The following is a 21,803-nucleotide window of genomic DNA, read 5'->3' as shown; positions in this document are numbered from 1 at the left end:
ACGAGGATGACGGTCTTACGCGTTTGTCTGTCCTTTAGCCTGTCTTTCAGTGTATATCTGTCAGTTTCTGCGCTTGTCTGTCAGTTATTCGGTTGTTTGAGAGTCTTCTCTGAGTTACTGTTGCTCTCGTACACATTCATCTTTTTTCGGAGCTTTGCAGATAAATCGTTTTTAATGGCTTTACTGTTCTTTTAGCCGGTACATATATACACTTTACAAACATCTACATACATATGTATATATATATATATATATATATATATATTCTTTGACTTTTGTTTATTTTTTTTTATTATATTTGTTGTTTTTATTTTATTCACTGTGTCTTATTGTATCTATTGTTGTTGCTGTTATTATTATGGCAAGTTAAGTTTGTTATTGTTATTGTTGTTACTGTTGAGGATGACGATGACGATGACGATGACGACGGTGATGGTGATGATGATTATCGTGACGACGTCTGATATACGATGTTCATATACTGTCTGTCCGTTCCTTGTTTCGATATTTTTTCTATTGTTTGTTATTTGCCGTATATCTTGGATTGTTTTATTTTTTAGCAAAAAAAAACAAAAATAAATAAATAAACAAATAAATAAGAGAGAAAAAAAATTATATATATATAAAAAAAAAAGACTTTTACGTTGTCTTCTTTGCTTTGAGATCCATTCGTCAGTTTGAGTTATGTTTTCTTGACTGTGATGAAATGTCTCTCGTTTGGAATTTTTTCCTTTCCTCTTTTTTTTTTTATATGTTGTTTTCCAAAAAAGCCGACATTTTTTTATTTTTTTCTTTAGTTTGCTACAATTATTCGCAAATATTTTGCTCTGTATGTTGTTTCTAAACTTAATTGCAACGATCGACAAAAAAAGCCAACAACGGTGAAACTTTAAAACGAAGAAATTTTTTTGAAACAATTTCGGTTACGTGTTTTTAGCAACTTTTTCCTAACAAAGTTTGTTAACAATTAAAAACAAGAGAAATAATATGTAATTTGTACTTCGAAAGAATGTAAAAATAACTTATAAAATTGTTCGAATTTTATATACATATATATATATATATATATATATATATATATATATCCAAAATAAAAGTAAGTGCAGGCCAACGTATTAGATAATCCAATTGATTTGTGTTGTTATATTAGTTTTTTTTTTTTTTTTTTTTTTTTTCATAACTAACAAGGGGTATATATTAAGTCGCAACTTTCTTTCATAAGACAGACGATCATCATCATATGTGACGAGAGGATGCCCAAGGCCCTCGACACTTTTGAGCAGATGCTTGGGGTGATTTAGGAACTGCTCTTATACGAATATGCCCACAGCTAAAGCTGTACAAAGCAAAAATTTATTTGTCAATAGTGTTATCGTTGTGGATTTGTCCACACACCATAAGATATCTTACGACGACTACCTGTTCATTAACCTTACCTGTGAGACGGATCTTCTCGTCCGTTCCACATTCTCCAAGTTTACTCTCGGTTTCTTTTATCCTCTACCAACTATTCCTTCCAATCTGAACTTCCTACCCATCCTATATTCTCCGACTAGCTATATGAATAATAAACAAAATGAATAATAAAAAAAACTAAAGAAAAAACCCTATAGTAGGACACGGCCTACCATAAAATACGCTACTCCATTGCGCTTAATATAATTATTCATGTAACACCATTTCAAAATAAATGTAAATGTTATAGGGGAAGCGGTGAAAAAGCCTGTCGTATCTAGAGCATTTTCGGCAGCCTTCGTCTTTGGGCCAAAACCTGTCGGTGTACCAAATTTCATTAAAATATCGCAAAAACTGCGATCTGTGGGTTGAACATAAAATAGATCGTTTCAGAACGATTCGTCTCCTGAATCGGAATTCTGAGTCGGTATATTAAAAGTCCGCTCTATCTGATGCAGATGGGTATGATATTGTTTACATTCCTATAAGCTTAATATATCCTTGCATCAAGAGTGGTGTAGGGTACGAGAATAGGTTCCTAAACTGAAGAAGGATTCATCTTCTTAAGCAATGTTTTAATGTTTTGGAAAATAATATAAAACGATGTGAGTCTATGTTCTGAGTTCGTGGACAAAAATAATATACAAAATTTCCGCAGATTACAGCGCTTTTGGTAAAGCATTCGGTCAAAATAATTCGAGGCCGTCCCAGGTATTGAATATATTGCGCATGTTGGAAAATAGCCTTACGGTAACCCGTCACATGCTAACGAAACTTTGCTTTGAAGTCTTCCACTGATTGCAATAATTGCATCAGTTACCCGATTCGTTACGGCTTTTTTCATTAGGCTCCGGCAGCTACACAGCAAATATCTTGGTACTACAAATATTTTCTCTTGCCTTGTGGGTTCAAAAGTTTCCGGTCTGAAGAAGTTAAACTTTCAACTGTTCAGTTGTATGTTTTATAATAGAAACAAACTGCTTAAGAGCTGTACATTTTTTGTCATCTCTATGGCAAAATTTCAACTAAGGGGAGCCGATTTGTGGCACCCACCGAACCACGAGTTTTCACTTTTCAATTTTAGGATTGACTCATGACGCGAATATACGAGAACAATAGTTTAACCTGTAATTAATTTTCCTCCGTGCTTTATAATTATAGAAAGTCGGTTTGGAAGAAGAAGAAGAATATATGATTTATACTTTGCATTATTGTTTATGATCTAAATTCTTTCATAAGATGTTCGTCTCATGGGTCGAACAAAGATTTTCCTAAAAAAATCGATTAGCTCGCAAACGTTTCTACCCTATTGGACTATGACTAGACGCTAGAATTGAAATGTCTAATATTATGACGTATATAAAACTTCAAAAAGCAGCAAATGAAATTGAGTAATAAATGAATTGAACTAGATTAAGCAAAAAACGCTTAATATAATAATAACTCGCTATTGAACATTTATGAAAAATATTTTTCGCTCGTTAACGTTCATCCTTGGAATAATATATTTATACATATTATCAGGTCACTCAATAAATAGAATGTATTTTCTCTATTTATTTCATATATCATTGCTTTTTCAGTTTGTTTTTTTTTTTTTTTTCAAGGCTATGTTATTTAGATTAGGTTTGTTTTCAAAATTCTGACTTTTGTCTGCCGTCCGTTTCCTAACCAAATTTTTCTAATATCGGCATTATCTTCGCTGTTGTACATGGTTTGACGAAGGGACAACTTATAATTGACTATCTTTACTATATTTGACTGATTTAAACACTTCAGCTTCTTCCAGTAACATTTTTGTTGTTTTCTTCTTGACTAAAGTTAATGAATAATAGGTCAAATAAGGAAAAACATTATAGTCGGGCAAGACCAATCACTAAATATCCAAACCAGTCCGCGTAACACTATTCTTTCGTGTTAAAATACGTACAACTTTATGCGATTTCCATGTAAATACATGCATACTTTCCGCGAAAGCGTTGGCATAGGACATGTCCTATAAAGTAAAATACTAATAGTTAGAGTTTCTTCTACACGAAGACTTGCTTCTCGTACAAAGGGTGGTATTATGGTCGATTCAAAAGTCGCCACTTTTGATTCGAATTTTGTACATACATTTCATAGGCCAAAATATTATATAAGGACGCAGCCGTTTTATGGGGAGCATCAGACAATCATACGTCCAGGTGGACAGACAGGCAGCCAAACTTAAACAATTATTCTGAATCGATCGGTATAGTAAAACGTCTCCACGATCTATCTCAAGTTATTTTTTACATTCACACAAACTTAAATCATATTTAGTGTAGGGTATACAAAGGATATTTAGTAAATACTTATCAATACATTATAACTTCAACTGAATGGAGCCAAGTCCTTCTGAAAGTGCAGAGGAAACATATGTATATATATATATATATTTCTATTATCCCATTGTTATCGATAACCCGCGATCTACAACGAAATCCCGATGAAATGTGGGTATGCCATCTTCAGGCTATGAAAAAAGAATTATTTTCCTCAACATTTTTACAAAGATCCACTTAATTAAACGTTTATTAAAATGTATATTTGTTAAATTAATTGTGAAAATTTAATAATAAATGTATCCTGCACTACCTGCGGCAACAGTATATCATCCAGATGCGATAAATTTACCTTTGATTAGGCTTGTCAATTCCGGATCTTTTCCTGGTTGGAATTTAGTGTTGCTGTCCGTTAGTCTACCCCACGCCTGCTCAATCTACGTGTCGCGAATTTCCAAAATGATGGAATTCCGTGTGCAAAAAGTTTTAAGCTTAAGGACACGCGCCTCTGAAATGGGTTTAGATTAGAGATTCATTGGTTCGGGGGGAAAATTTGGTCTTTAATAACGAATCGACGTATACAAATGACAGAGCTGCAGCTCTTGCGAAGAAGAAAACCTGGCAAGGCTTAATTTTCGATTTAAAAGAAAAAACCAAACAAATTCTTGACTTGTCGAATCGACTGAAGCACATTCAAAAAGTTTTGAAAATATTGATTTGAAGAAAATAGAATGCATTTACAATTAGTTTTGTTTTGTTCGGAGAAGTCGTTAGAAAACTGGCCAAAAAATTATTTAAGCTAAACTAATGAAAGCAACGCTACATCCTTAACTAGAGAATGTTGTTATGAAGCTATCAGTAGAAAATTGAAATCAATGGATTGAGAATTGAAAGTGTTGACAGTGCGGCTATTTCGATGTGCATAGGGTTGAGACACAGTGTTAAATAAGGAGTTCATTGGAAAAATCAACCTTTTGATCCGCATGCAGAATTCAACTTCTTATAAAACCTTTTGGACATCATCCTTGAGTATTGACGAGATGGTTGAAGACTATATGGAAAAAATATTGAAGAGAAAAATCATAAGCGTTAATGTAATTGTGTTAGACATTTTGAACCCGTTTTTATAGATCGAGGTTACAAACATGAACGAGGAAACAATCTCGTTTGAATGAACAAGAAGCAGTGATCTAAATATATACTAAGCCCTCGTAGGCTTCAAGGCCTCCGGTCGTGTAAGATTCGCGTCCGATGATCTATATTTTATTTACTGAATCATATATGAATATATATATGTTATATATACATGTACACACATGTATAGTTGTTATGTTAAAGTCCTTTATATGTAAGAGTAAAGAAAGGCAAGCTAATCTCTTGGTTAGTCGTCTTTTAAGACCTTTTTCTTTGATTGGGCGCATTGAACTTGTTCGCGTGCTCAAAGGCCTTTTTTTATACATATTTTATACGAAGCATTGTTGTTGTCTACTGCTTTTTTTTCGCAATTCTTAGTATTTTTGTTGCTTTTATTGTGCTCCAGAGCATTGAAAGCCAAAGTAAAAGGAAAACAGGATTTTTTTCTTTGTATTTTACTGCACTATGCATGTATGCGTGCATAATAAGGCAGGTGCTGTAAGTAATAGATATATATGTGTGTATATGTGTTTGTGCGTGCGTTAGCGCGCGCTCCTATATATATATACATATATATATATATATATATATATATATATATACTACAAATGTAGAATGCAGACACAATAAATGAATTTTCGGTGTTAACATAAATTATAGTAAATCATAATAGACGGCCGACCGACCAGATAGGAGCAATTCTAAGAAATTCTGTACAAAATTACAGACTTGCTGTTAAGACAAAAAAAAAAAAACACATTCATTTCAAAAACAAGTAAGCACTTCTTTAAGGCATTTTAAAATATTTTGTAAATTAATATTAAAGAGAAATAAAGAGAAGGATTTATGTTATGTTATGTAACACAATAATAATTATGTATATACCTATATAAAAAATCACTCTTGTTATTCGATCTTCATAAACCGTACGTAACATATTGACAGAGTCCGACAAGGGGCAAGGTCCAAGAAGGTATACCTACAAGAAATAATGCAAGCAAGGAAAACCGAAACAAGCTGGAAGGTGAGTTACGTCTGAAATTCGAATCCGGCTGACTAGCTATCATCTATAGTAATGGCTGCTGAGCTACCGGTTATGCGGTGTCGTTAGTCGTTTGCCTATCCATTACAACCGATATTTTATCGATACAAGAGCACACGATTTACGTGGACCAGCTCTATTGATTGGAATCAGCGCGAAACACGAAGCGACTGCTCTACGCAGATCATATGTGATGCTATTAAAAGCATTTGCTTGGGTAGTAACAATAATGTGATCGTAAAAATTAATTTTTCATGCTCTTCAGGCTATAGCCGATGCCATCCTAATTACAGCTAGCGCTTACAAAGTAAATCTACATTAAAACGTAGTTAAGAAGCAAGCCAAAGAGCGTCATATATTTTCTTAGTGATAAGTTACATCTCTAGGAAATTAGCAAAGTTAGTAAAGCATTCATCGTAGCTAGTATGGTGCTATGGTTTGAATTTGTCGTCCGAATACAAAGCTTGGCATGATCTTATTCTCGTCTCCAATGCATTAGGCATCAGGAAAAACGTGCGAGATATGCTTATTAACAAAGGCAGAGAATCAGCAAAGAGTTATAAGCCGCCATCATATATTGTTGAAACATAAATTTTTAAGTCCAACCGAAAGGATAATCTGGAACATCGCCCCTTTTGTTATACCGATTGATTCAGAATGCCTTTGCTTGCCCGCCCATTTTAAATTTTTGCGTTCAATTAACAGGTCGCAATGGTGGAGAACCTTTTCGACCTCAACGTGATGAAGTGTAATATGAGCAAACTGCAATAAGTGATTAAAATGGGTAGCGTGTTTAATGTTTTTATCTGTTTTTCGGATATAAACGTCGCATTCACAACAATGTTGAATTAAAATAATTGTAAATTTTCAAAATTAATTTGCTTTGAAAGTTCACAGAGTATATGCTGAAGCCTGTCTTATGTTACATATCTATTTATTAACAATTTTCCTTTTTCTAAAACGAAGTTCAAAGCATGAAATTTGTAATCATGCCACTCGATGTGTAAATAAAAAACATTTCCTAATTGAGTTAATATGAAATACATTTTTCAAGTCTATAGGCATAACTGACGATTCTAGTTAAAAGACTTACAAACTTGTGTTGGTGTAAAATTGTTACATTTTGGATGAAGGAAATGTGAACCGTCCGCGCATACCTTCAGTTGTTTTTATGCCGTAATTTTACCCTCCTTCATTCTTTGTTCCCTGCATCATTTAGCTTCAGCTTGATAACAAAGGAAATGCGAAGGCTATTAGTGAGCACCCGCTAATCACAGGTGGTAACGATAAGTTAATAACCTCGACATAAAAGGGTGATTTTTTTTTTAAAGCAAATTTTGAAAAATCTATCAGATACGCAGCTAAGCCACTACAACGAACACAGGATAATAATGGTGGTAAAGATGATTGTATAAATGTGTGATGTGTTTGATTACCTAATAAACACCAAATATGAGCGCGTAACAGAAAGATAGACATACGCAGATAATAAGTTTAGAAGAATTATTGAATTTTTCATTTGAATAATAAACAAAATTATGACTCACGCCCATAAAATGAAGTTCACCGAAGTTAATGCACGACAATGAATATCGTGTATATACATATATCATTAAATATCGTATGAAAACCGCAAAATATTATCTAAACTTTGAATTTGCCAGTAGATCGATTGGGCTCCTTTCAATCGGAATATTTATATGTACAAGGTTCGCATTAAAGGTATCACTCGTTGCTTGCTATTGCTGAGGGTGGGGTACGATGCCTCGTCCTAAAGCAATCGCATTTAAGAGATCGATAATTTTTCCAATTTGCCTAAACGCACTTTATTCACTCTTTGCTTAGTCCGTGAACTTGCGCACTACCACTACAAGTCGACACTACTAGCGCTTTGAGGGGCAATATTTTCTAAGCTTTTTGCATCTAGTGTCTAAATGCCGCCGATTTCTTCTGAAATTTTGTACTATTATAATGCGATTATAAACATGTTTACATATATATATATATATATATATATATATAGTATGATTGGTATTATCAGTTTGTTTCTTAAAGCAAATTTTTTTTTACAACGAAATAGTTTTGCGTCGAAACGATGCATTTGATTAGGAAAGTTCATAATGTTCAAACGTGTTTTTCAAATTTGTTTAATAACGCTTTCAATTTCTTTAATACTCGGAAGAAAGTACAATATTGTAGACGCAAGACTCGAGGGTAAAAGTAAAAAATAAATATTTATCTTCTCTAAGCTATGATTATGTCTGCCTTTGATTTCAGCTACATGCACTGGCGTTATTACAGAGCACAAATCCAATCATCATCATATATTTGTATATTTTAGTTATCCTAAGTTCGTATGCATAAGCATTCTCTTTCTTGGTTTCATAATTCTCATCGAGTTATGGCCTTCTAATGTTTATCATATCATTAGGCAAGGACTTTGAAACGATTTCTCATTGCTTCCCAGTTTTTCTTCTCTTCTCGAAAAGAAAAAAAAACAATTCACATTGAGTTGAAAGCTTTCTACCCATCGTGCCAGTCGATCGATCAACCATCTTTATCGTGATCTATTGAAAAACCTAAACAACTTTCAAAAATTAGCCGCCGTTTGCCATGGTCGGTAAGGTAAGGTTTACTTTGAAAAAAAAAAAATATATATTATATATATAAAATATATTATTTGTACTTGATTCGACACAGCATTGGCAAAGCAAAGTCTTACCGTTGCGTACAATTTTTGTTATATTGAGAATTTCAACACGAAAGTGAGACGCTCGATTAAATCAACTCAAGATCCCACATCGATCATTTAGATTAAATTTCTTATAATTCAAGAAAGTGTAAAAAGTCGGGAGCTTTAGTTATTAATGCGTCTGATCATTTAATGGTCGACATTTGGTTGTACAATTTAAAACGATCGCATCATCTCATTCACAGATAGAGGTATCGAAAACGAGTTGATTGTTGGAAAGAAGCCTTGCTAACGTGATTTCAGCTGCTACGACACTATCAAGTGAAGCGAGTCAAACTACCGAAATTCATGCTGCTAATCTCAATGAATAGAAAGAGGAAAATTAACACATAAAGCTGCTGATTATTTTAATTTAATGATGTGAAGAAGAAGAATAAAACAAATGTTGTTGTTTTTTTTTTTGATAATTGATTGAAAAACGAAATAAAAGTCGGAATGAAAATGATTTACCTGGAAAATCAGTCAAAATGTGGTTTTTATTTTGGATGTGCATCAGCACTACTCTTTTATTAACCCTCAATTAAGTCCACTTTCATATCCAACAAATGTTGAGAGAATCAAGATCCAAACATTTTCGAGAATTCGCTTTGGTCATACAATTGCAACTCACCAATGGATCCTGAAGGAGTCCTCCTCCCCAATCTGCAGTTGTGGACAAATTCTTACTATAGAGCACATTCTCTGTGACTGCCTTAACTTTTTCTAGCCAAGAAGTATTGCATTTGGAACGATTAACCCCATAGACCTTTTACAATCAGCTACAGAACAGAATATCAACCGAATACAAGATATGACTTTATCAAAACTACTAGGCTCAATATCTAATGTACTTTTATAACTTAGAGCCGATAGCCTGTGTTGCTAGTGCTCAATGTCTTCTTTTTTTTTTTGGTCTAAGAATTTATTTCATTAGTCTAAAATTATAATAATAATAATAATAATAATATTTTTGATGTGAATTCTGTCGAGTTGGGTTCATTTAAAAAAAAGAAAACATATTTTGCTTTATGAGCTCAACCGCAATAACAACACAAAGGAAGTTGCGAGCAACATTAGCGCAGTTCATAATATGAAGACATATAATAGTACGGAAGAAGGTCACGAGAATGGCGTTTCCAAAATTTTCGATTCGAACAGGATCATTCGAATTGAATGGAGCTAATATTCGCGTATTTCATCGCGCGCGATTTGTGGGCCATCCTCACGCTGGCATGATTTAAAGGAGAGATTGTGAGGTACTTCTCTTAATGATGCAACGCGTCTCAGGTGATGCACTTCTCCAATAACTTCAGTTATTGTAATACCTCATGCCTTCATTTATTGTTAATTAATTTATTTATTCGTTTATTTATTATTTAATCATTTATTTCATTATGTGCCTCTTCAAGTTTTTTTCCCTTTATCATTCTTTACTGTTTGCTGCTTTTTCTCTGCGTTTCTCTTTATTTCTCTTTATGTAATATAATATTGATATTAGTATATTATTATAGCACATAAACATCGCAAGGTAAGTATCGAGCTTATGCGATATGATATTCTTTCCTAATAATAAATAAATGAATATTTTTATATCCTACGCTACTTGTAGTAGAAGGATTTGAAACTTTTTATTATACCGATCGATTCAGAAAGTGAGTCCGAAGCTAACCTGTCCGTTCTTGTTTTGATGAACCTTTGTAGAGCCACATGTTTTGGCTTAAAGCGTTGAAAAGGGTTATGATAGGTCCTATGTAACAACAACAACTTATTCGAAAGGACCGTTATACGAATAACTCGTATTAAGAGAAGTGGGTAGTGAGATATTAAACGATGGATCGCGTTTCACTATAATGTTATTTGTTTTCATTGTTTTTGAATATTTATTTATTTGTTAATGAAAAGAAATAAAAAAAATATATATATTGATTGAGTAAGAATGCTTTTGTCGAGCACCACTAGACACCCTACACGACTTTACTTCAATTTGTAACAAACCAAAAATTATTCATTATTTTTAAATAAATGCACAATTTCTATGGAAGCCCTCATATTGGAGGATACTCAGCCGACAAGGTGCTCCAAGTACAGCAAACTTAAATTGCTTGTCAAAGATTTCATTATTATTATTTTATTTTTTTTTTTCATTCATATGTTGAGACTCAGTTTCAGCCATATTTACGTAAACTTGAAACGTAACCATTTGTCATTCAGAACCGGAATTGACCATGGGGAAGTCGGGGGAATTTATTGAAAATATTTCGTAAGTCTCTCTAGTAGCACTTTAATGGAAGTCTTTGAACTATGAGTAATGTTAGCTATGCTTGAAAGCACGAAAAAATAAGATCTATTACGGGATAGATACCGCCAGGGTTATTCTGATAAGGCGTTGTGTGTCCTACGACGGCCTCCTTTGAAACTTTCATAGTGACTGCAGTTGTACTTAAATTCGAAGCAAGGGCATTAGGTTACTGAACGTGGAGTAGCACTGCAATGGAAGTGTCAGCTTATAGGAAAGCAGAGATTTCAAATAAGTCTCTTCTTAAGTCAACAAGATTACAAGCAATACTTGATGAATGTGATTGGGTGTGGCTAACACTCGAATTACAGAGAGATTACTTAAGCGCTCCCTCTCAACTCTGAGTGGGAAATAAAGCCATGATCATATATGACTGTTATGGATCTAGTGCGCTGGGTTCAATGGCATAGATAATATTTGTTACTCGTATTGCTCAGCGGGCCCTCACACGAACTATGTATTTGTCTCTCTCTTCCGTGTGCAGAAAACTGAAGCCGGACATATACGTTATTTCCTCAGGGCCATATAGAATATGTGAAAATTGTCGTAGGTCGCTTAAAACCAGGTCTAACATATAGTCATTAATAATTGACGTATGTGAAGTAATAGTAAGTATCGTTTTGAACTTTGGCATGTACACTTATCAGGAGGAGCATTTAAAAAATCAACGCACAAAGTGTGTGTGGTATTACAATTTCGATATATTCGATATATTACGTAGGTAGACAAAATATTGCTATGTATTTACTATCTATATAGCGATAATGAATGAGCGATATAAAGCTTCTACTAAATATCGGGAAGGGTCGTTCAGCGATAACTCTACGTATCCTATGCATAATTAACAAAAAAAAAAAAAAAAAAAGAAGCAAGTTAAAGTACTAGGTATTTAAGATTCGTTCTTGTTGGTTGACTTTCTAAAACTGTATATGAAAACAAATTGGCATTTCCTCGACGAACACCCTATCAGATCGTTTTGATTTTTGCGAATTTAAATGCTACTTAGAAATCTGCTTAACGTGCATGTGATTTGAGGAAAATGTGTTTAGAATTTTGTATTCAATTATAAATGACAGTTTCGTAAAATCAGCGACAGGTACACAGAAGCTGTTTTATGTTCGTCCTTTTAATGTATTGGTGCTGATCTACAAAATAGTTTATTGTAACTTTTTAACCAGCACTTGTAAGTTTAGCTTCAGCTTGATGTTATTAAGTCATTATAATCAGGTCTTAACGTTCCTCTTACTTGTGTGTATAGCAGTCCTTTAACATAAAAAGCTACTCTTAATGTACAAATGTCGGCATAATTATATTAATGCATGAAGCGTAAAAAGTTATGTTGTCTAGTTTTTTCGACATTAAATGCTTTTAGCGATCGATGAAATATTAAAATGAAACTTATGTCTGAGTTTATTTATATTTAAAATCCATTAAGAGTTAAATGATAAATCAAAAATTATCGAACATTAACCATCATGACTAAAATTTATGCATATACATATATATATATAAAAAAAAAGTAATTTTAAAAAAACGAAAAAAATTCCCCTTCCATAAAAGGCATAGAAAACGATTTTTCGATAAAAAAAAAAGCCGCATAAAGATAATGAAAATAGAGAAAAAGCAGAAAAAAAAAACACATGAAAAAAAACCATTACAACATTATCATCAAGTATTTTAATAACAAGAACAACAACAACAACATTCACAATCAAATTTTTCCCCTTTAACGCTCTTAAAATATTCACTCAACAGAGTCAAAGTCTGAGCAACGTGTAAAAAACAAATAGAAACAATATAAGGGGCCGTGGCCCCCCCCATTAAGCACACTAAACCACTTCGCTGAACGCATTTAGTCATATAAAATGACTTTTCAAAATAAAGCGCTCCGAACTTCACCAAGATACCTCAAAAGTTGCGATCCGTAGGCTAAATACAATAATAAAAGACGGACAGATCAGCAACAGCTCAGCTTAAATCGATTCAGAAATACAATAAAAGGTGGATCTAACTCATCTTCTTCTAGCTCCTTTGAGTTGGATACTTGTGTTGTATAAAATAACATTGTACTACAAACGGTGTAGGACAGAAAAAACTCTGCTTGCTCCAAAGTTGATTAGTCTGATATATATGAAAAGCTTTCTAATTGCTGGCACAAGCTGATTGATACTAGCGCAGCAAGCTAAAATTTCATACGTGACCTATACTTCCAGTAGATCAGACATTGAAAAATATATATTCTAGTATTTTTTTTTTTCCTCCCCTACATTGCCTAATTGTTGTAACTCTTGTGGGCATGTTTATCATTAGATCCTTTCACTAACATCTCGCGTATGTGATATGCGAGATCTCAGTTATTTTAGATCAAATGAATAATTCAAAGGTACACGAAAACAATGATGCACGCTACTCCAAACTATTTATGAATATTCTTTCCTATTATCAATCATATTTTAAGATAAGAAGACTTCGATTCATCGTTTCGATTTCAGTCTTAGAACAGGTCAGTGGAAAGAACAAAGATTCGAAGCTGAAATATTCTTCCACATCTTGGCGTCGAGAAGATAAACAATGTACTAGCGTATGTATGTAATCTAAAATAGAAAGATTTATTGTATCGGTTGTAGGTCGTCAAAACACACCATCAACATCCACATAAGGAATACCTCTTGTATATAAATAAATTGTTGCTGTTGTTTTTTAAGAACAAAACAATGCTTGCTTCAAAGCTTCAAAGTGAATGCGAGAAAATCTAAATTACTTGTCAAAAAGACGTCTGATCGTGAGTCGTAGATAGATCCACTTTGAATAGCATCATAAGAATTGAAGCGTTACTCAATCAAACAATGAGTTATGGATTGGAGTTGCAGCAGTAAGCATATTTCAGTTTAGCATTGTTAACGTTTCCTGGACGAGTTATACGATATGAAGCCAAGTGTCCTGATGCTCCGCGTTTTCAGGCTCTTCAAATATGGCAGCCGTTTTCACTATCTGCGATCGGTGCAAATGGATTAATTGGTTTTCGTAACGTTCCCTGGTGACGACTTCGTTTGGTTTAGTTTAACAACAACATAATACATCAAGCTAAGCTCTCAAAATGCGGGCTCCATGGACATTGGGTTTTGTTCTCGATGCTAATGGTTCCCATAGTCTGCATGATGATAATTTGCGCTTTAGGCATTAAAGCACTCGTCAGCACCCAAAAGCCGAGAAAGTAACTCTTCTAGTGTTTAGCGTTTTTAGGGCAAAGATCTCGACTTTTTGAAAGTTTCTAGAAGGACGTTGCTTACTCTTTAGCGGGATAATTGATACTGTTAAGTAAGTAAAGCGAAAGGCTAGTAGTCGCCTTCATACAGTAACGCCTAAAACTCCCAACAAATATAATAAAAAAGTGCATTTGTGCACCTTATATACGGTAGCCCAAGAGCGAAGATTCGGTCATGTTCCTCCGTTCGTATATCTACACTATTCATATCAATATTTGAGCCAGAAATATGAAAGCATATACCTTTAGTAATTCATCAAGTTTAAGAATGAATGAATGCCTTTTCAAAGCACGCGCATTGTAGGCGTTACTGTTCCAAGATTCGACACAAGCATTTATCGGAACTATGTGAAACATGATGTCCCAGGAGATACAATAGATATAAAAGCAATTGTGCGATCCTGACCCTATCGGAGGTGGCGATAGTGCTTTTTTTATTTATTTATTTTTTTTTTTATCATTACACATTACATGTTTGTGTGTAACTTGTCCGTTCGTCGATATCACGAATACAAGATGAAAATGTGTGTAAGAAGAACAATTTTGCTCACAAATTTCGCCTATCAATTAGGTCAGGTTAAGTGTGAAAATTAGCGAAATCAGTCGAAGATAGAGAATATCGATATGATTTTTATTTAGAGCAAAGTGCTGCTAAGTGATCGAAATTTTATTTAATATGATAGTATATATAAAGTACAATATACGAGCGTCATATCGCGTGAACGAATTTTTGCTCAGATTTTGCGACCAAATATCATACGTACGCTAAAGTTTGCCATTCAATAACTCCGTCCATGCTGAACATAACTTACAATTACGTTAAAGGGGTTCCAATTTAAGAGCGTACACATCTTCTTATCCATATCAAACGAGAAATTTCTAGTTTTTTTTTTTTCTTTTCTTTTCTTCTTTTACAGGTATGCATAGAAACTTCCCTTTCTTTCGTTTTTATATTTATCTACGCAAAATGAAAACGGTTCCGGTCTGCCTTTGCATGTTAGTACACATACAATATATGTGATATATGGAAACGTTACGATCAATTTGATCCATGATTTTCTTTTATTCTTTAGATCAAGAGCGTTTCCGTCTAACGAGAAAGCTTAAGTATACTAACTTTATCATATAGTTGGTAATGTCTCTAAGATCTCCGAGATCTCTGACATGGAGTTTGATGACTTTGACTTTCACTCCACATCCGACATAGAGAATTGTAACTTGATAAATATATTTTGAGGTGGTCGAAAGTAAGTAAATTCCCCCCTCAAAATCGCGAATATTCTCAATAAAATGATAAGACATTCTACGTATATACCGGCCACAACTAGAGAAATTATCATAGAAGACTTGAAATTTGATATTATTTTACATTTTGTGTTTTGGTTGCGTACCTTTCTTATCACATTTCATTATATAGAGATTTGTTAGATTTCATTTCGTAATCCTGCCTAGAGAACACTTTTCTAAAATGACCCGATATCTGAAGGGAAACCTAAATAGCAGTATTTATTATATAGTATTTAAAATTCTTTTTCAAGTTCATAGTTAGTAAGTTAAGTCACTTGTTCTTATTTCTCTCTTTGTTTTGTGTATCTTTTCGCTTTGTTTTTCACTTAAAAATGGTTTTATCTTGTTCGTTTCTGTGCTGCTGAAACTTACACTGAAAATCAATTAAATGCTATTTTTCTGACACTTACTGAGTGATAAAAACCACAAACGTAAGTAAATTTTCATTCAAAATAAGATGTCTTGCAAATAAATATAAATGCATTTTCACATACATTATACCATGGAACGTCTAGGTAGGGATCGTAAGATATACCTTATTGAGCCCAGAAAAGCATTCCGAAAACTGTATGAATTCTGAATTAAAGTCAATTTATTGAATTAAATCGAAGTTATCCGCCTGAGTGGCCGAGTAGGCGAAGCGTCTCCATTAACGGTAAAGCATAAGATACCAGTGCTTTAAGACTTCAATTTTTGAATTTATTCATATATTATGCGATGTAAAAAATTTCGACATTAAATTTGATAGAATTTTATGCAAGAGCTGTGGTTCATTCAAAGTTTATAAAAAAAAAAAACTGCTCGGTATATATATATGTACAACGATTAAAAATTGAAAGAAAGATAATATACATTACATTACGTTACATTACAACACGTAGAGGAGCTTCATAGAGACCAACCTTTCACTATACCGATCGATTCACAATCACTTACTGCTTGCGTGTCCGTCTATCCATTTGCCCTTTCGTCCGTCGCATGCTCTTGTATTTGATTTACATATCACATGGAATTTACAGGAATTTTCATAAAATTTGATTCACTGTCTGACTGATGTTTTCGCCCAAAAACAGACGCTATTGAAAATGGTTCGCAATCGGACCATTTTTTCGATCACTTTTCGTATAACACCTTATTTGGAAAAGTCGCCCTTTCATTAGCTATGATGTACAGTACTTAACGTTGGCGCTGATATTTATTTACACTTTCATTTTTTATTCAGCTTATAAGAATTTTGATAGAAGAAACGGAAACATTTTGACACAAAATTCCATTGGAAAAGCATTCATTCATAAGAACTATCGCAAAAATTAGAAAACTGGCGTGATAGAGCAATGAAACAAATAATTCCATTAAGAATTATTCAAAAGGTATAATTTTCTTAAATATCCGATTGCCTGTATTTTTTTGACAACATAATTATATGAAATAAATATATACACATTAGTTTACTGCAAATGTAATATTCTTCCTGACTAAGTGACACGTACGAGCAAAATTATATCTTACTTCAATTACAGTTATTTATAAATTGTATCAATCAATCCACGCAACGATCGACATAATCACAATTTGTCTTTATTTCTTTTCTCATATTAATTACGCTTGCGTCAAGATTTTAATTGAAAGTACCTTTCTTTGAACAAGTGAGACCGTTATAATACATCACTTCATTCATTTTCGCGATAATACATCATGAACAATACAGCAATGTATTATGTAAACGCACACTATTCACGATAGCCCTCATGTTAGCGGACGCTCAATACGTCAACTAGTGAGGTCCGAATTCAGCAAGCTTCATTTATTTGTAAAAGATTTTATTATTTTTCAATGGTTGCCGCCGTAAAAGATTGCAAATTAAATAGTTGACGCTATATAAGCGCTTACCTTGCTTGAGAGCCGCGATATATATGGCGGATTCTAAAATATGCAACTATGTGATCCAAATTCTCCATCTTCAAATTTTTATACGACATCAATTATTATCATAACATATTAACCACCATAACATCTTTGTTAAATCGCTTGGTGTCCATGAGAACAACATGGACGATATGAAACGATGTTGAAATACTAGTTTCATGTGCTTCATATAGTTACACCAACGAATCACTTTTCATCGTAAGAATCATAGATGAGATATTTTTCCCATATAAACGCTTATGTTTCATCAGAATCCTTAAGTGAGATGGTATCCAGAAAATAGTCCTGCCTAGTCCACAATCGGCAAAGTTAATTTCCATGTAAAATTGTACTATTACAGACGAATGTTCGCCATAACATACTAAAAATTAAACTTTTCGCTATATAAAGATTTAGTTTCTGCAGGGACGTTTATATGACACGTTTATATGCGATTTGTGGTTTGAACACAAGAGTACATGGACAGAGATAAGACGCATAGACGAACAAGTAAGCTTAAATTGATTCAGAAAGTAATTTTGAATTTGTTGGTATAACAAAAGGCGATTCAATCTTAAGTTCTTCTGGATGTTACATGCGTATTCGGAAACTTAACATGCCCTTTAATGCATAAAGTGATGCAAGTTATAAAATCGAATATTTTAAAGTTGTAGGGTAAACGATACACATATATAGTAGTCATAGTAGCATTGCATCAAAGCGTGTATCCAATAAATTAAAGAGATAAATGAAGAGTAATTCCCTCAATACATGGAAGATTAACTTAAACGCACAATTGTCATATTTATTTAAAGTAACCATGCGTTGTGTGATTGTCATTGGCTTTGTGAAATGCTTTTTAAAAATAGAAGCGGTTTGTTTATGTTTTGCCACCAGTCTGACCTTTGAAATCGCGATTAGGATCTTAACCGCTTTGTTTACAAATGTTAGTTGTCATCGTATTAAAGTAAAAAAATCAATTATATTGCTTCACAAATTTACTCACATTTAATATAAATATTTAGCGCTCTTTTTGGGTTAGTAATTTTTCTTTCTCTCACGTTATTAAACTTTTTTTTTCCAACTGTTTAAGTTCACTACATACGTCATATGTTATGTAGTCATATATTATGTTTGCGTTATGTTATAGCATGACCGACTATTCAAAGCCCCACACTACGTTGTCTGACACAATTCTCATTTTCACCTCAGAACACGAAAATTATATCCTGTGTTTATATGACCATATTATTGTGGAACTGTGTATTAAAAATTAAATCTCTTCGCAAAAATCCTTATGCAGGATACAATCCAAAAATAGGCGTACGTCGTCCTAATTTTGTAGAGTTGACTTTTATTTACAAATTATCATTATTGGTTATGGGTTAAGTTTAATACACAATATATTGAAAGCAAAGGATCAATTTTCGTGAAAATCTTTATATAGGCTAGGATCCGAAAAATCGGCCGAGATACTCTAAATTTGGTACGACTAAGTTTTTTATCTCAAATTACTATTATGATTTAATTTTCATCATAAAGCATTGGAAACTAAACCTTTTCCTCATATGAATTTCAGTTTTTGTTATACGGAAGGGTGTTCAAAAGCTGGCAAAGCGGGTCCAAAGTTTTTATACCAATTTAGAATGCTTAAAGACTAGTACGTAGCCACTTTTGTAGAGAAATTCTGAAAATTGCAATTTTTTTCCTTATAACGACTTTTCAAAATACGGCGCTCGTCCTTGGGTCGCAATACCAAATTTCATCAAAACATCTCAGAAATTCCAATAATGTTGCTTGAACACAAATTTGCATGGACAGACAGATAGACAGACACGCTTTGTGATCCGTGTAATAAAAGGTGTGTCTACCTTAAGCCTTTCGTCGTGTCATATACGTTCACACAAATTCAATCTACCCTATACCACAACTGGGGTGTAGTGTATAACAGAGTGCAGTGTATAGTAAGAGCAGCTATACAGTGATCGCATAGTAGGTTTAGTTTACAGTACTTAGAAAACACCGATAAATAATTTACATCAAAAAAATATAAAGCTCTTCTTCGTTTTGTTTATTCCACATATGTTGTTGTGTTTAAGAAAAAAGAAAATTATCACAAAGTTGTTCCTCTTACCCTTAGCTCAGCTTCCAATTGATTTGTGTGTCCGGCTAAGTTTGGCATAGCTGTCATGTTATAGCCGAGCCCTTGGCAGGCTGAGACGGTTATGCGTTGGCATTGTAATCCGTTCGGGGTTTGTGCTGCCAAAGCAACTGAACCGGCAGATGTTACCAATGCCTCCGTTTCAGTATAAGCCGTATAAAGGCCTAAGGTGGCCAGAAAGAATAAGCGGTAGTCCTTCATCCTCCTCTTTTATAATCAATACCAAATAGATATTTTTGATAATTTCAATACGTTTTTTCGTTCCTAATTTGCGATTTCTTTTCGCGCTCGAAGAACTCTTTATTTCAACTTCACTTTATTTTAAATTTTGTTGTTTATATTTCGATTTTTGATACGTATATGTATATGCGTGCACATACGCATAGATATGTGCATATTTACAATTTCATAAGAAAACACATTAACCCTGATCTTCTGTTCAGTTCGTTTGTTCGGCACTTTTGAGTTTTAATTGTAAACAGCAACAACTACAACAACTAACAACAAAATGATTTGTATGTTTTTTTCACTTTGAACTTTTTGCGTGTTTCAGATCTTTTTAAGTAGATTTTTTCATTTCCTTCATGTTATAATAGCAACAACAGCAATAACAATAACAATACGCACATACGTACACACTTGATTTTAGTTGAAGTGAAAACCTCCGTAAACACACATTGAAACAGATATTTTCTTTTTTGCTCTTTTTATTTGCTTGTGTACACATCGAAAGATCTTCTCATGCATCTCTATATAGCCATACACAAGTGTATGAACGTGTGTAGATGTGCGCGTACATCTATCGGAATTCTTTCAAGCATATCATTTCAAATGATCTCCTCAGGTAGTTTGTAGCCTTTGTGGCAGCTTTTCATTCATTTGCACGCATTTGCCGCGCGTATGTGTATATAAATTTTCTGGCATATATATATTTGTACGCACGCCAGTACGGATATATATGTATATATATATATATATATATATATATATCTATAATTTGTTATTTGAATTTCCGATTTTTAAATTCAGAAGTTCTTCTCTGAATTGAGATGAAATCCCCCACAAAAAAGTAATTTCCGATTTAAAAATTTGGTCACTAACAAATCAACCGATTGAGTTTTTATAAAATAGCTTGCCAAATTTTAACAAATTTATCGGAAAGTGGCTAAGATTATTTTTTGTATCCTCCAGATGATCATCGCGCATAAAAAAATGGAAGCACTTATCAGTCGCGTGCTAAACTCCAAAACTCATAATGACAACTTTAAAGCTTTCGCTGAAACACAAATTGCAATTTTGCCTTTTATTGTTATCAGTCGGTAAACTCATATAAATATAAAAATATTTAAAATAAATTATTTGTCTTTCAGGCTGTTTGTGTACTAATCTTTCCGTTATTCTTATATTTCAGGTATTTTCTGTTTTTTATATTTTTATAATTTTAATATTAATAATATTAAATAATCGGATGTGAAAGTATTTAATGCGTGTTAATAGTATTATATATATTTGCGTATATTATTCCGTGCAAGCTCTCGCGATAACAAATTCTACATATGCTTATCATCCAAAACTCGAATTAACTTTTTCGACGAGTAAAATTCGACTTTATTTAATTTTTTTATTTATTTATTTCATTTAAATTTGTCGGATATTATTTTATCTTCCAAAAACTATTTATTTATTTATTTAAATACTTTTACGAATATTATTTTGCATTGGCTCACACGACTTTACCGTTCAAAAGTTCAAAGATTTTTTTTTAAATTTTAACATTAATCAGTTATTTATATGTAGGAGTGTTTATTTTTAGTTTGGTTTAGTTTAGTTTATTTTTCTTCCTAATATCCTATGTTTTTACGCCGATTATTTCGCACAAAAAATTTTCACATCTCTCTACCGCTTATACTATTCAAAAATCCCAAACAAAAATGTATTAAGTTTTTCTTCCAGTCTTTTTTGTCAAATGCCTCCTGAATTAACTTTTTAATCACAAGTACGATTATATCGATTATTCACAGCTGAGTTTAACACTCATTTGTAAGATTATTTCTTTTTTATTCATGGAAATTTTTTGAAAAATATAGAAATATTTTGCGGCTTCGATTTTTATATTTTCTCCGAATATATGTATTTTTTCTTTTATTTCTTTGGATCTTGCGATCTTGCAAGCTTGCAAGCAAGAAGCTAAATACACCTCTAAAAGTCTACCGCAACCGCT

The 21,803-nt window shown here is 33.1% G+C and overlaps 1 protein-coding gene across 1 annotated transcript in view; it reads right to left on the bottom strand.

Annotated features, from left to right (window-relative positions):
• The window catches only part of LOC119637179 (frizzled-3), a 36,998-nt gene extending 16,473 nt beyond the window's left edge, over positions 1-20,525 (bottom strand). Inside the window, exon 1 of the mRNA XM_038033034.1 lies at positions 19,556-20,525. Coding sequence (XP_037888962.1) covers positions 19,556-19,783 — 228 coding nt within the window. The 5' untranslated portion in view covers positions 19,784-20,525. The remainder of the gene's footprint in view (positions 1-19,555) is intronic.
• Positions 20,526-21,803: the final 1,278 nt, after the last annotated feature.

This window comes from Glossina fuscipes, unplaced genomic scaffold (genome assembly GCF_014805625.2).
Source record: "Glossina fuscipes isolate IAEA_lab_2018 unplaced genomic scaffold, Yale_Gfus_2 43, whole genome shotgun sequence".
Taxonomy (NCBI): domain Eukaryota; kingdom Metazoa; phylum Arthropoda; class Insecta; order Diptera; family Glossinidae; genus Glossina; species Glossina fuscipes.
This window is presented reverse-complemented; position numbering and strand designations above follow the sequence as displayed.